This window comes from Phacochoerus africanus, chromosome 8 (assembly GCF_016906955.1).
Source record: "Phacochoerus africanus isolate WHEZ1 chromosome 8, ROS_Pafr_v1, whole genome shotgun sequence".
Classification (NCBI taxonomy): domain Eukaryota; kingdom Metazoa; phylum Chordata; class Mammalia; order Artiodactyla; family Suidae; genus Phacochoerus; species Phacochoerus africanus.
Genome location: NC_062551.1, coordinates 14,589,524 through 14,605,848, shown reverse-complemented (window position 1 = coordinate 14,605,848; position 16,325 = coordinate 14,589,524). Strand labels below are relative to the sequence as shown.

The 16,325-nt window shown below is 39.7% G+C and overlaps 1 protein-coding gene and 1 non-coding gene across 3 annotated transcripts in view; both read left to right on the top strand.

The window, feature by feature from the left end:
* The window catches only part of AP1G1 (adaptor related protein complex 1 subunit gamma 1), an 89,978-nt gene that overhangs the window by 55,822 nt on the left and 17,831 nt on the right, over window positions 1-16,325 (top strand). For both annotated transcript variants that reach the window (XM_047788945.1, XM_047788946.1), the window contains 8 exons: window positions 3,543-3,598; window positions 4,891-5,004; window positions 7,994-8,134; window positions 8,864-8,918; window positions 13,391-13,513; window positions 13,675-13,764; window positions 14,614-14,741; window positions 15,834-15,938. In XM_047788945.1, the coding sequence (XP_047644901.1) occupies window positions 3,543-3,598; window positions 4,891-5,004; window positions 7,994-8,134; window positions 8,864-8,918; window positions 13,391-13,513; window positions 13,675-13,764; window positions 14,614-14,741; window positions 15,834-15,938 (812 nt within the window). The remainder of the gene's footprint in view (window positions 1-3,542; window positions 3,599-4,890; window positions 5,005-7,993; window positions 8,135-8,863; window positions 8,919-13,390; window positions 13,514-13,674; window positions 13,765-14,613; window positions 14,742-15,833; window positions 15,939-16,325) is intronic.
* Window positions 5,279-5,364, top strand: LOC125134820 (small nucleolar RNA SNORD71). The gene has a single exon (XR_007136816.1). It is a non-coding gene; the product is annotated as a small nucleolar RNA SNORD71 (small nucleolar RNA).

The window sequence follows — 16,325 nt, the reverse complement described above, 5'->3', positions numbered from 1 at the left end:
AGGGTTGATTTGGAGCTGCATCTGTTGGCCTACACCACAGCTGACAGCAACACTGGATCCTCAGCCCACTGACCAAGACCAGGGATTGAACCCGCATCCTTATGAAAACCAGTTGGATTCGTAACCCACTGAGCCACAGTGGGAACCCCCCTGCATTTCTGAATAAGCTTTTATTAGATCCTCGATTTGAGTTGGTCTCAATCACTTCAAATAAGACCAGATATCATTGAGTTCATTTTTTTTTTTAATTCATTCTTTTTTTTTTTTTTTTTTTGGTCTTTTTAGAGCTGCACCTGAAGCACACAGAAGTTCCCAGGCTAGGGGTCAAATTGGAGCTGCATCTGCTGGCTTCTACCACAGCCATGACAATGCCTGATCCAAGCCTTGTCTGTGACCTATATTGCGACTTGCAGCAATGTTGGGTCCTTTAATACACTGACTGAGGCCAGGGATTGAACCCGCATCCTCAGGGATACTAGTCAGATTCTTAACTTGCTGAGGCACAGTGGGAACTCTTTTTTTTTTTTTAGATGACCGCACCTGCAGCATATGGAAGTCCCTGGGTCAAGGATTGAATCTGAACTGCAGCCGTGACCTACATCATAGATGTGGCAACAACATATCCTTTAACCCTCTGCGCTGGGCGGGGAATCAAACCCACACCTCCACAGCAACTGAAGCTGCTGCAGTCCCTGGCCCTGGAACTTCCAAATGCCATGGATGTGGCCAAAAAAACTAAACCAAAGTAAAACAAATAATAAATGTGTCTGTACGTGTGTATTTCTTGTCTTCCCCACTTTTTTTTTTGTCTTTTTGTTGTTGTTGCTATTTCTTGGGCCGGTCCCGCGGCATATGGAGGTTCCCAGGCTAGGGGACGAATCAGAGCTGTAGCCACCGGCCTACGCCAGAGCCACAGCAACGCAGGATCCGAGCCGCGTCTGCAACCCACACCACAGCTCACGGCAACGCCAGATCGTTAACCCACTGAGCAAGGGCAGGGACCGAACCCGCAACCTCATGGTTCCTAGTCACATTTGTTAACCCATGAGCCATGTCGGGAACTCCCTGTTTTTCTACTAATGTCTTTTTTCTGTTCCAGGACCAGTCTCTGATCCCACATTGTGTTTATTGTCCTGTCTCTTTAGTTTCCTCCCACCTGCGATAGTTCCTTCATCTTTCCTTGTCTTTCATGACTTTAACGCTTTTGAAGAGTATTGATCATTTACCTTGTAGAATGTCCCTCACTCTGGCTCTGATATTTTCTTGTAATTAGATTGAGGTTATACATTTTTGGCAGGACTACTATAGAAGTGGTATGCCTTTCTCAGTTGCATATCAGGAAGTACATGCTATCTGTTTGTCTCATTACTGGTGATATTAACCTTGATCTTTTGGTGAAAGTGGTGTATGCAGTGTCTCCCCACTGTATAATCGTTCTTTTTCCCTTTATAATTAAAAATATTGGAGTTCCCATCATGGCTCAGTGGTTAATGAGCCTGACTAGTATTCATGAGGACGTGGGTTCAATCCCTGACCTTGTTCATTGAGATAAGGATCTGATGTGGCTGTGAGCTGTAGTGTGAGTCGCAGACGTGGCTCAGATCCCGTGTTGCTGTGGCTGCAGTGTAGGCTGGCAGCTACAGCTCCTATTCGACCCCTAGCCTGGGAACCTCCAAATGCCGTGGGTGTGGCCGTTAAAAGACAAGAAAATCTATTTTGGAGGAAATTCTCTGAGACTATGCAGATATCCTGTTCTCCTCAGACTTTTGCCCATCAATTTTATTATCCATTAAGGATCTTGTCTGCAACAGTTATTAGGTTGGTGTTCTAATGATACCTTTCTCTTTCCCTCATCTTTTCCTCATTAAATAATTGAAATTCATTTGTAAGGAAAAACTCTCCCCCAAGAATTTATTCATTCTTTCAACCACATATTAAGAATTGCAAGCCCATAGCTTTGTAAGAAACAAATTTACTAACTACACTACAGTATTTATGTGCAATTCTTTTCGTCATCTAGCTTGTCTGCTACTGTATATTCACATTAGGTGAAACCATTATGCTGCAGCTAGTCCATATTCATGTGTAGAGACCACTCTCATTTAAAAAGATTGTGGCAGGAGTTCCCATCATGGCTCACTGATTAACGAATCCAGCTAAGAACGATGAGGTTGCAGGTTCAATCCCTGGCCTCGCTCAGTGGGTTAAGGATCCGACGTTGCGTGAGCTGTGATGTAGGTCGCAGACGTGGCTTGGATCCTGCGTTTGCTGTGACTGTGGCGTAGGCTGGTGGCCACAGCTCCTATTAGATCCCTAGCCTGGGAACCTCCATATGCTGTGGGCGCGACCCTAGAAAAGACAAAAAGACAAATAAAAATAAAAATGAAAATAAATTAAAAAAAAAAAGATTGTGGTAGAATACAGATGACATAAAATTTATCATTTTAGGGAGTTCCCGTCGTGGCGCAGTGGTTAACGAATCCGACTAGGAACCATGAGGTTGCGGGTTCGGTCCCTGCCCTTGCTTAGTGGGTTAACGATCCGGCGTTGCCGTGAGCTGTGGTGTAGGTTGCAGATGCGGCTCGGATCCCACGTTGCTGTGGCTCTGGCGTAGGCCGGTGGCTACAGCTCTGATTCGTCCCCTAGCCTGGGAACCTCCATATGCCGCGGGAGCGGCCCAAGAAATAGCAACAACAACAACAAAAAAGACAAAAGACAAAAAAAAAATTTATCATTTTAACCATATCTAAGTCTGTATAGTTTCGTGTCATTAAGTACATTGTCATGTTGTGCAACCAACACCGCCATTTATCTTCAGGACTTTTTGGTTTTCCCAAACTGAAGCTGTGTACCCATTCAGCAGAAACTTCCCATTATCCCCTGTGTCCATATCCTGGCAGTGACCATTCTACTTTCTGTCTCTATGGATTTGCCTATTCTGAACATTTCACATAAGTGGAATCATTTAATATGGGGTGTTTGTGTCTGGGTTATCCCACTTAATATAATGTCTTCAAGGTACTTCTGTGTTGTAGCATGTGTCAGAATTCATTCTTTTTAATGTTGCATATATTTCATTGTACAGCTATGCCATAGTACATTTGATAAATTTGCTATTGAACATTTAGATATGTCCTATTGTTTGTGATTATAGATAGTGTTGCTATAGATTTTTGTGCATATGTATAAGTATATTTGTCAGCTAGATTCCTAGAAGTGAAATTGTTGAAGCAGAGGATATATTTTCATTTTAAGTACTTAAAGTTATAGCCAGATTTCCTTCCAGTGAGGCTGTGCCATTATTATTCTTCTGCTAACAATATAAAAACTTTAAAACAGCCTTTCAGCATTTACTGTTGAAATAGAATATGGTTTTAAGAGTTCACTTTCAGGAATTTTTTTTTTTTTTTTTGGCTTGCAATCTATGGAAGTACCAATTAACCGTGTTTTTTTTTGCACCCATCAGAGACCAGGAAGTGATTCTTAATCAATATAGACATTTAATTTTCCTAAATTTTTAACTTAATGCTCTTTCTTTATAGGTCCTTGCCATAAATATCCTGGGTCGCTTCTTATTGAACAATGACAAGAATATTAGGTAAGTCAACTGGGAAATAGCTTGTACCTTGGTATTATAAGCTGAAGATCACACATACATTGAGCAACATACCTAGAACTCCACCTAAGGATTTTTATTTTTAGTCTGGTCTTAACTGTTTTGCTAAGAATTTGAGGATTTGCCTTATGACTTAAATTTTAGTCTCCTTATAGTTTAGGAATCAGCAAGCTTTTTCTTTTTTTTTTTCCTTTATTTTTTAGTGTTGCACCCTTGGCGTATGGAAGTTCCCAGGCTGGGGGTCAGATTGGAGCTACAGCTGCTGGCCTGTGCCAGAGCCACAGCAATGAGGGATCCTAGTCTCATCTAGGACCTACACCACAGCTCACGGCAACACCAGATCCTTAACACACTGAGCAAAGCCAGGGATCAAACCCGCATCCTCATGGATCCTCGTCGGGTTCGTTAACCCCTGAGCCACAAAGGGAACTCCCAGCAAGCTTTTTCTACAAAGGACCAGATGTTCCTTTTAGACTCCTTGGGACTTAGGGTCTCCTTGGCAATTACTCAGCTCCACTTCTTGGTGTGAAAGCAGCCATAGACTGTGTAAGTAATGAGTGTGCCTATATTCTGATAAAAATTAACGGATAAAACAAGACAGTAAAGGGCTGGGTTTTTGCGGGTAGACTATAGTTTGCTGACCCCTGCTCTAAATTAAGAAGAAAAACATAGCATTTCACTTGTAAACCTGCAACATGTTTGTGAACTCGAAGTACTTTTTAAAAGTTTATGAATTTATTAGTGTTATCTTTTATTCTTACCATGTTAAGATTGGAAAAAATGTGGACATAATCATTATGGTACCCTGAATTATCTTCTCCTTCCAGGAGAATTTTTAAGTACTTAAACTCAAATTTTTGCAGGGTAGTCTTGGTACTGATAGCAAACAAGAGCAGAGAAATTGTAAGTGGTAAAATTGGAATAGTTTCCTCTTGCGTTTTGGGGCTCAGACAGTCTGAGCAAAGGCATCCTATCTGCTTATTTTGTTGTACTATTTAAGAGTTCGAAAGAATTGAGTCAACCACTTTTTAAAAGTTTAAATGGACTTGATCATGAATGTAGACTTAAATCCAAGCCTCCTGGTTTCCACAACTTTAGATTACAGTTTTTTATGTCTTTATGATGTTTCCATTTCACTTTGCTCACTCTCTCTTGTCTTTTAAATATTTACAAGTGTATGCTTTCCCTTAGTCTCTGGTCATTTTGTCATTAGCAGATAATTATCCTGAATTTTACATTTTAATTCTGTTCTTCTATAACCTTGTTTTATCCAGATATGTAGCTTTGACATCTTTGTTGAAGACTGTGCAGACAGATCATAATGCAGTACAGAGGCACAGAAGCACAATTGTGGACTGTCTGAAAGATTTGGATGTCTCAATAAAACGGTAACAGATTCCTTAAAGTTGTTTCCCACCCCCTACCTGATAACTTTGTAAAGGTTTGAGACGGCAAAAGTTGACATTTAGTCTTTATTTTCATAGATGACTGCTCTGCAGAGTAAATCTTTTTTCGAAAGGATTGGCAGGGGGAAGTTTAGGTCAATGAAAGAGGCAAGTAAGGAATATTTAAGGGCACACTGAAATTGTTCTTGGTTATTTGATAAATAAAACAGGTACAGATAAGCTGGGCATACGTTCACTTAATGGTGATACTGTGTTCTGTGTGCTGGAGGATGAAAATACGGAGTGATCCATCGGCCGAGTGTTTTATCACAATGCTGAAACTCAACTTGCTGACAGCACACGTTTTCTCACAGTACTTATGCCCTAAGTCACTAGAGGTGACTCTGTTTCTTGGAACAGTGGATCTAGGAATGTTAGGCAGCATATAGCACTTTTAGAAATCATGTATGCTTTTTCCTTGATGGGGTAATTCTGCTGATTCTCTTCTTGGAATAACTGTAGGTGTTTGTACAACCTCGTTTTAGTTGGCCTCAATGAACTTTTTTGGTTTACCGTTCATATCCAGAAAAAATTAAATTTGAAATGATCTTTGACACCATTCACTTAACAAATATTTATTGGTAATTGAGTTCCTTTTATTCACAGAGAACAGCTGCTAAGTGCTTGGGCAAACTAAAGATAAGACCTAGATTCAGTAACAATTTTCACATTATGCTTTGCGAAGGATTTATAAACACCCTCTCAATTGGTTGTCAGAGCCAGTAAGAGAGGCTGAGCAATTACTTCTATCCCCCATTAACAGATTTGCTAAAATATAGTCCCAAATCAAATAACTTACTCTAAACCTTATCCCTTGTACATGGCAGACCTGGGAGTAGAAATCAGACTTTCTGACTTCTGTTGTATTGTTTCTTTATAGCTCCTGACTGGCTTTGCATATCAAAAATAAAGCCTGGGTCTCTTTTAAAGGTTATGTAACAGTAGGAGCTTAGACTCTGGAGCCAGAAGGCATCTCATTTCAAATCCTAGCACTCCCCTTAATAAACTTAGTCTAGTCACTTAGCCTTCTGTGCCTCAATTGTCCCCATATATAAAATGTGGTTACAAGGGTACCCACTTCAAAAGGTTATGTAGGATTAACTGGATTAATACATGTAAAGTAATTGCATTTATGTAAGGATCGAAGTGTCGTTTTTTCCCCCTGCACCCACGGCAAATGGTAGTTTCCAGGCCAGGGATCAAATCAGAGCTGTAGCTGCAACTTATGCCACAGCTGTGGCAACACTGGATCCTTAACCCACTGTGCTCTGACAGGAACTCCCAGGATTGAGTGTTTGTTGTTTGTAGATTAACTAAGATGAAAGTGTTTTCTACTTATTAAATTGGTATTTTTGAAAGTCAATTTATATGCCATATTTGACAATATTGACCAAAATATGAAAAGATGCATATAGTAACCTTATAACTTTTATATGTTAAACATAGTCCATATTGGCCTTGGTTGCCAATTTGATGGGCAGTTATAGAAACTTATTTGCTCTCATAGCACATGCCTTTTTTTTCTTTTTTCTTTTCATTCCCTTTTTCAGTTTTTCCCCCCAGGGTTTTTTGAGATATTGTGTAAGTTTAAGATGTACATCACATTGACTTGTTACACTTACTCTTGCAAAATGATTATCACCATAGCTTAGTTAACACCTACATCATATCACATAACGACCTTTTTTTTTGGTGGTGAGAATATTTAAGATCTATTCTCTTAGCAACTTTCCAATGTATAATACTTTTTCTTTCTTTTTTTTTTTTTTGCTTTTTAGGGCTACACCCTCAGCATATGGAAGTTCTTAGGCTAGGGGTCCAACCAGATTTGCAACTGCAGGCTATGCCACAGCTACAGCAACATGGGATCCGAGCCGTGCCTGCAACCTACACAGCTCATGGCAACACCAAATCCTTAACCCAGTGAGCAAGGCCAGGGATCAAACCTGCATCCTCATGGATACTAGTCAGGTTCATTAACCACTGAGCCACAATGGGAATTCCCTAATACATCATTATTAACTTTAGTTATCATGGTGTGTGCTAGATCTCGAAAACTTAATCATCTTAAATGTGGAGGTTTGGGCTCTTTGACCAACATCTGCCCACTTCTACCCCCAGACCGTGGTGTAACCACTTTCTAATCTCTGTTTCTGTACATTCAGATTTTTTAGCTTACTCTTATAAGTGATACCATACAGTATTTGTTTTTCTCTCTCTTACCTCACTTAGCTCTCAAGGTTTGTTTTTATTCAAATTTTTTATATACCATTTGATGTAAACTATGTTACATCGTCTTTGGACTGAAGTGAATAATTAAAGAAGAGTATGGTGACTACATATCATGTTTTTAAGGAATAATGCAGAGAGGTATTATAATTGGGTAGTGTTTCGTTGCCTCAATTTTTGAGCCTTTTAGGTATTCTAAATTTCAGGTTCATAGAATAAACTACTGAAGCCAAGCTGCATTTTTGGTCTTTAGTAGTGTATCCCTTGGGAATTTTTGAAGATAGGTATTGATGAAGATTCAAAAATAACTTTGATAACTTTTGGGAGCTTGGAGTTAATAGATGCAGACTATTGCCTTTGAATGGATTCGCAGTGAGATCCTGCTGTGTAGCACTAGGAACTATGTCTAGTCACTTTTGATGGAGCATGATAATGTGAGAAAAAAGAATGTATACATATATGTGTATGGGTCACCATGCTGTACAGTAGAAAAAAATAATAGTGAATTGGGAAATAAAATAATAACAAAAATAACTTTATAACTCTGGTTATCTCACTTGCAAAGATTGGAGTCACAAGATAATGCAAGGACATCCATACATCCACTGGTACTTGGTGTTCACAGACAGCATACCTGAGTCTTAGTTTCATCCCCACTGTAAATATCACAATTTTTTTCCCTCCCCCCCCCCCCCCCCGCAAGGCGTGCAATGGAATTGAGTTTTGCCCTGGTAAACGGGAATAATATCCGAGGCATGATGAAGGAATTACTTTATTTTCTGGATTCATGTGAGCCAGAATTTAAAGCAGACTGTGCATCTGGAATCTTCCTTGCTGCAGAAAAGTAAGATTTAATTTTTACATTCATCAGTAAAAAATGCTTGGAACTTTTTTGAAAGCATCTTTAAAATATGGGAAAATGTTAACATGTTTAAGCATGTAGCATTTATTTCAGGCTTTCATTAGAAATTAGCTTTGAGAAGGCCATGTAGCCAGTATTTATGTTAAGCATTACGCTAAGACCAAAAACCCCTACTTTTATAAAATCTCCTTCTATATCTATTCTTTAACTTCTCTTCTATGGTTATCTTTTAATGAAAAGAATAGCACATTACAGCATCTGAATTGTGATTCTGTGTAAAACTTTTAGGAAGAAGTACCTCAAGATTTTACTACTATGAGTATTTCTTCTCTTTTCACTATGAATTTAAGGGAACACGTTGCTAGTCCTGGTGTTGCCTGGTTCTGAGAACAGCCCCTTTTCTTCTTCTTTTCTGTCCTCTCCTATCCTGACTTTATGATTTGTTTTCCGAAAAACTGGAGACAGAGTCCCTAGTTCTCAGCTCGGCAACTTCTGTTGCAGTATTACATGGAACAGCTGAATTTGATTATGTATAGTTTCATCACCCTTTGAAATGGGAATTACTGCTCGTTTTGAAGGTAAAACATATCTAGATATAATCATTTAACCTGTGAACCTAAAAAAGACGGTAGAATAGGATTTTTGAAACTTACTAAACAGAGCTTAGTTTACAGGTTCCAATTTTTAAAGCTGATGCCATTATTTTCTCAGGTATGCACCTTCCAAACGGTGGCATATAGACACAATTATGCGTGTTCTGACAACGGTAAGTAGTTTTTTTTTTTTTTTTAAAGACATCATATACTAAGTTCTGGATGTGTTGATTAATGAGACTGACAAAGCCTTTGTTCTCATGAAGCTTATGTTCTAGTTGGGGACATAGGAAATTCATAGGGAAATATGTACAATTGTGTCAAGCAGGGGAAAAGCTATGAAAAATAGTAAAGCAGCATAAGGGGCTATAATAATGGCAGAGGTGGGGTATGGGGCTCTGAGCAAGGTTTCTTTAGGTAGTCAGGGCACCACTGACTCATCACTCAAAAGGAGGGAACACTTGAAATGAGAAGCCATGCAAGATTTGGGGGAAGAGTGTACAAATCAGAGGAAATAGTAAGTGTTGCAAAACCCTAGGGTAGCAACAAGCTTGACTTGTTTGGAGAGCATCAGGAAGGCCAGTGAACCCAGTAGAGTGAAAGCGGCAGAGAATGGTAGGATTGATACAGGGACTACTCACAGGAGTTAGGATTTTATTTTGTATATGATAGGGAATCATTGGAAAACTTTGAATGGCTAAATTTATTCTGGATTTCATGTTTTTTTCTTGACTGCACCTGCAGCATCCAGAAGTTCCTGGGCCCAGGATGGACTCTGAGCCATAGCAGTGATAATGCCCAATCCTTAACCACTAGGCCACTAGAAATCTCTTATTCTGGATTTTAAGTTACGATTTTAAATTATGGTTGTATAGGAAATTCTTTCTTTGGTAGTCTTCCAAAATTTTGTAGGTTTTCTGTTTATCATTCAGTTAATAATCAGGGATTAGAGATTTAACAGTAAAAATGAAAATGTAGTGGCATATAAAGAAAACAACTATATGGGAGTTCCCGTTGTGGTGCAGCGGAAACGAATCCGATTAGGAACCATAAGGTTGCCGGTTCAATCTCTGGCCTCTTGCTCAGTGGGTTGAGGATCTGGCGTTGCCATAAGCTGTGGTGTAGGTCACAGACATGGCTCAGATCTGGCGTTGCTGTGGCTGTGGTGTAGGCCGGCAGCTGTATCTCTGCTTAGACCCCTAGCTTGGGAACCTCCATATGCTGAGGGTGTAGCCATAAAAAAGCAAAAGGCAAAAAACAGTTGTGTTTTTTTTCTTTTTTTTAAAAAAGGCCAAATTTGACCACATGAAATTTTAAAACTTGTATAACAAAATTAAAAAAAAATCTACAAAGTTGTTCTCATTGTGGCTCATCTATAACCCGTTGACGGAGGACAGAGATCAAACCTGAATGCTTGTGGATACTATTCAGATTCTTAACCCACTGAGCCACAATAGGAACTGCTTTGTGGGTTTAAATGGTGTCATCTTTCCAGAATACGGTTTGATAGTGTGTAGCAAAAGTCTTTGTTTATACCTTTTAAATTTGTTAATTCTGTTTTTAGGACTTTGTCTTGGAAAAACAAAGGGACATGGTACAAAAATGTATATACAAAGGTGTTCATCCTAATATTATTTATACTAGGAGAAAATTGGAAACAGCTAGGAGTCTCCAGCTGGGCATGAGTTAAATAAATTATGAAACATCTGTAGGAGAGAATGTTATCGTTAACTGTTTAAAAATTTCAGTTAGGAGTTCCCATCATGGCGCAGTGGTTAACGAATCCGACTAGGAACCATGAGATTGCGGGTTCGATCCCTGCCCTTGCTCAGTGGGTTAAGGATCCGGTGTTGCAGTGAGCTGTGGTGTAGGTTGTAGATGTGGCTCGGATCCCATGTTGCTGTGGCTCTGGCGTAGGCTGGCGGCTACAGCTCCGATTTGACCCCTAGCCTGGGAACCTCCATGTGCTGCGGGAGCGGCCCAAGAAATGGCAAAAAGACAAATAATAATAATAATAATAAAATAATAAAATTTTCAGTTAAATATTTTCTCTACAATGAGTTAATTTTGTAAAAGGTAATAAATGTACTTAATAATAAGGAACTATTTTTAAAAAGATAGGATGAATCAATCAGGACATATTTTTTAAAGGTTTTTTGTTGTTGTTGTTGTTTGCTTATTTATTTATTTATTTTTGACTTTTTAGGGCCAAACTTGTGGCATGTGGAGGTTCGCAGGCTAGGGGTCTAATCGGAGCTATAGCTGCTGGCCTATATCACAGCCATAGCAACGCCAGATGCAAGCTGCATCTGTGACCTACACCACAGCTCACAGCAACATTGGATCCTTAACCCACTGGGTGAGGCCAGGGATAGAACCTGTAACCTCATGGTTCCTAGTCAGATTCATTTCCGCTGCGCCACAACAGGAACTCCTGAAGGTTTTATGAGGCTCAAAAGAAGGGAAAAATTAGAACTCCTGAAGAAGAATGATTATGAAAATTAAAACCTTTTAAAACTAAGGAATGTTTAATATTTGAGAATTCAGGGTCCTCATTTTTCTAAAACCTCTTTTTAATATTTTGTCATACTTTAAAACATTTTTTTTTAATTTTTAACTTTTTTTGACTGCACCTGTGGCATATGGAAGTTCTCTGGTCAAGCATCTCACCTGTGCCATAGCAGCAAACCAAGCCACTGCAGTGACAACACTGGATCCCTAACCTAATATGCCATCAGGAAACTCCCAAACCTCTTTTCTTTTTTTGTCTTTTTGCTATTTCTTGGGCCGCTCCCTCGGCATATGGAGGTTCCCAGGCTAGGGGTTGAATCGGAGCTGTAGCCACCGGCCTACGCCAGAGCCACAGCAACGCGGGATCTGAGCCGAGTCTGCAACCTACACCACAGCTCACGGCAATGCCGGATCGTTAACCCACTGAGCAAGGGCAGGGACCGAACCCGCAACCTCATGGTTCCTAGTCGGATTTGTTAACCACTGCGCCACGACGGGAACTCCCAAACCTCTTTTTTAAGAAAAATGCTCCAACTTTTTATTTGTCCAGTTAACTTAAGTTCTTTGATTATAATCATATGCTTTTTATTTTTTAGCCTGTTGATGTGCTAGGTTACAGTAATTGATTTTTTTAAAAAGTATTTATTAATTAAAGTACAGTTGACTTTAATTGAATTTCAAATACCGAAGCAGGTGTCCATACTTGGAATAAATCCTGCATGGTTGTACCATATAATTCTTTTTATACATTACTATATTTGATTTGCTAATGTTTTTAAATTTTTTATAATTTTTAAATCTTTTTTGATTGCTCTTTTTCTTGTTTTTAATTTCTTTTTTAACTTTAAAATACTATTTATTTTTTGTCTTCTTAGGGCCACACCCATGGCATATGGAGGTTCCCAGGCTAGGGGTCTAATCATAGCTGTGGCTGCCTATGCCACAGCCACAGCCATGCCAGATCTCAGCCTCGTCTGCAACCTCTACCACAGCTCACGGCAATGCCGGATCCTTAACCCACAGAGCAAGGCCAGGGATCGAATCTGCAACCTCATGGTTCCTAGTCGGATTTGTTTCCGTTGCGCCTAGATGGGAACTCCAAAATTTATTTTACTTATTTATTTATTTTAATTTTATTTAATTTTATTTTTTTGTCTTTTTTTTGCCATTTCTTGGGCCGCTCCCGTGGCATATGGAGGTTCCCAGGCTACGGGTCGAATCAGAGCTGTAGCCACTGGCCTACTACACCAGAGCCACAGTAATGCCGGATCCAAGCCGCGTCTGCGACCTACACCACAGCTTATGGCAACGCCGGATCTTTAACCCACTGAGCAAGGGCAGGGATCAAACCCGAAACCTCATGGTTCCTAGTCGGATTCGCTAACCACAGAGCCACGACGGGAACTCCTACTTACTTATTTATTGAAGGCTGCCCTGTGCCATATAGCAGTTACGCCACAGCCATGAAATGCCAGATCCAAGCCATGTCTGTGACCTACACCACAGCTCATGGCAACACCAAATCCTTAATCGACTGAGCGAGGCCAGGATTGAACCCACATCCTCATGGATACTAGTTGGGTTCATTACTGCTGAGCCACAATGGGAACGCCTCTTTTGTGTGTGTGTGTGTGTGTGTGTCTTTTTAGGGTTGCACCCAAGGCATATGGAAGTTCCCAGGTTAGGTGGTCCAGTTAGAGCTATAGCCGCTGGCCTATAGCAATGTGGGCTCCGAGCCGCATCTGCAACCTACACCACAGCTCATGGTAATGCCGGATCCCTAATCCACTGAGCAAGGCCAGGGTTTGAACCTGCATCCTCATGGTTGCTAGTCAAATTCATTTCCACTGAGCCAGGATGGGAACTCCAGGAACACCTCTTGATATTTTCAACCTTTATATTTATTTTTACTTTGGACAGAGATTTTATTTCATTTTTTGTAAAATCAAACTTAGAATATTCACTTATGTAAGACTTTGAAGTTTGAGGTACATAATTAATGAGAATGAGAATTGGAAATAACTTTACCTTTGAGGGTGTTTTGTGTAGTCTCCTTTGAACAACCGCAGTACTAGCTAACATTTCTTATCATTACTGTATGTTTCTAAGGGTAACTGTCTGCATTTCCTTTTAGGCAGGGAGCTATGTTCGTGATGACGCAGTTCCCAACTTGATCCAGTTAATAACCAATAGTGTGGAGATGCATGCCTATACCGTCCAGCGCTTGTACAAAGCAATTCTTGGTGATTATTCTCAAGTAAGTACTTTTACTTTAGAGAGGAAATTCCTCTTTATTTTCCTGATATGCTTTTCTTACTATCACTCTAGATGTGCCTCAGTTTTGACCTTTATGATTAGATGACCTGTGATTTGTATTACGCCTTTCAAGGACTGAAACCTTTGATTTTCTCTTGACAGCAACCTTTGGTGCAGGTGGCTGCATGGTGTATAGGTGAATATGGAGATCTTCTTGTATCTGGCCAATGTGAAGAGGAAGAGCCTATTCAGGTACCCTTTGTCACTCTTGGTTAAGGAAGTGGAAAAATAGTGGTTTTGGTCTTAAGAGGGTAGTGTTGGTTTTTTTGTGTCTTTTTAGGGCCGCACCAGGGGCAGATGGATGTTCCCAGGCTAGGGGTCGAATTGGAGCTGTAGCTGCTGGCCTGCACCACTGCCACAGCAATGCCAGATCCAAGCCAAGTCTTCAACCTACACATCAGCTCATGGCAGCACCGGATCCTTAACCCACTGAACGAGGTCAGGAATCAAACCCACATCCTCATGGATGCTAGTTGGGTTACTGCTGAGCCGTGATGGGCACTCCAAGAGGGTAGTATTTAATGAGTCGAGGTTGATCCCTTGAAAACCTTTAAAAGAAGCAATTCCAGAATGACATTGGAAACCCTGCCGGTTTTAGAGGTGGAACTTACTGGGCCATTGTGAGATTTTAGAACCACCTTTAGGACCTACTCCCCATCCCATCAGACTGACATTGTTTCTCTTACGCTCTGACTGATAAGAAGAAATGAGGTGGGCATCCATGTTTCTGTTTGTTCATTAAAGGACTGGATTTCAGACAAGCTGTGGCAACAACAGTCATAGTCTTATCTTTTTCTTTTCTTCCTCTACTTCTGCCTCTCCAAGTTATAAAATGCCTCTCAGCTCCACTCTTTTTTACCTCCTCCTACCTACTTCTGGTTGATGGATTAGCTTGGACAGGTACCCTGGCAAAGCAGAGATTGTATTAAAGGCTTTGGTAAGGACATCAGGATTGTTCTTCTGGTGGCATCCTGTGACTTGATATGAGATTTGCATATATACTGTTAAAATTCATCTTACACTGCCTTTTTTAATCCCCAGGTAACAGAGGATGAAGTGTTGGATATTTTAGAAAGTGTCCTAATCTCTAATATGTCCACCTCTGTGACACGAGGTTATGCCCTCACTGCCATTATGAAACTTTCTACTCGATTCACCTGTACTGTAAAGTGAGTATGGAGAAAAAGTAGGGTAAACGCATTGTTTTGTAATTTTTTAAAACTTTACCTTATGGGAAATTTTAAGCAAAGGTATAAGAATTGCACACACCTAATACTCCACAGTAACAATCACCAATTCATGGTTAATCCTTCTTTTAGCTGTACTTTGCTCCCTCTCATTGCCCCACCCACCACTGATTATTTTGGAAGTAAAAAACAATGTTTTTAAAATTTGGTTTCTGATTCCTTTTTTCTTTTTTTAAGTAAATTAATTGATTAAATTAATTAATTAGGCCACACCTGTGGCATGTGGAAGTTCCCAGACCAGGGATCCGACCGGCACCATGGCAGCGACCCAGCTGCTGCAGTGACAGTGCCGATGCTTAACCTTCTGTGCCGTAGAGAACGCCTGATGCTTGTTTTCTAAAGTAGCAAAGTTATTTTCCCATATACAAGTTCTGATTTATTGTAATATTTTGAGCTTTATGAATAGAAAATCATGAAGATTTTGGTGTTTAAATCTTTAAATTTTGCTTTTTTTTTTTTAAGTATTTTGAATAAAAGTCCATTCTTTTGTCAGTTCCCCAACTAATGTTTAAGACAAACTTAGTTTTCTTAGACCTTGTGATTTACTTTTTAATGTAAGGCCTCATGAAGGATGATATTTTTTACTATTTAAATTGTGAAGTAGAAGAATTTGGTGTCAGATAATGACCCTTTCTTGGTAAAACTCTGATGCCCTGACCCTTTTTTGCTAATGTTTATTTTAAAGTTGTTAAAGAAGAGAATTAATATTATAAATTTATTCTGTTATAGCAAATTAATAATTGGTACTTTCGTCTAGCGCATTCTAGGGTATGGGATGTTTAAGAGACAAAATCTGGCATTACAACTATGTATAATGTATACAAGTATGTATAATGGTAACTGTTGGTCTTGATCTATGTGTTGGATAAATGAAGATAAAGGAAAAGTGTTTTGTTTTGAAAAGATAGCATTTCAGAATTTTAACCAAAAAGCTCTGTTTTAAACATTATTCTCTCTGCTTGTTTATGAACTTTCTTTTGGGTATATGAATTTGTTTGTCATTTTATCCCAAAGCCGAATTAAGAAAGTGGTTTCCATTTATGGAAGCAGCATTGATGTGGAACTCCAGCAGAGGGCAGTAGAATATAATGCACTTTTTAAGAAATACGACCATATGAGGTAAGTAAAAGAAACTAAGCAAAGCATGTAGCATCCCAAATTGTCATGATAACCCGTAAAAGAGAGTCATTCCTCATACTTTATTAACTGGGCTTCCCAACTCCATTTTGTTCTCTTTGCTTGACTGCTTCTGTTTTGTCCCTCCTCTTCTTCTTCTTCTTCTTTTTTTTTTTTTTTTTAGGGCCGCAGGTGCAGCATATGGAGCTTCTCAGGCTGGAGGTCTAATCAGAGCTACAGCTGCCAGTCTGTATCACAGCTCATGGCAACGCTGGATCCTTAACCCACTGAGCAAGGCCAGGGATCGAACCTGCATCCTCATGGATACTAGTCGTGTTCATTTCCACTGAGCCACTTTGGGAACTCCAGTTTTGTCCATGTTCTATTTTG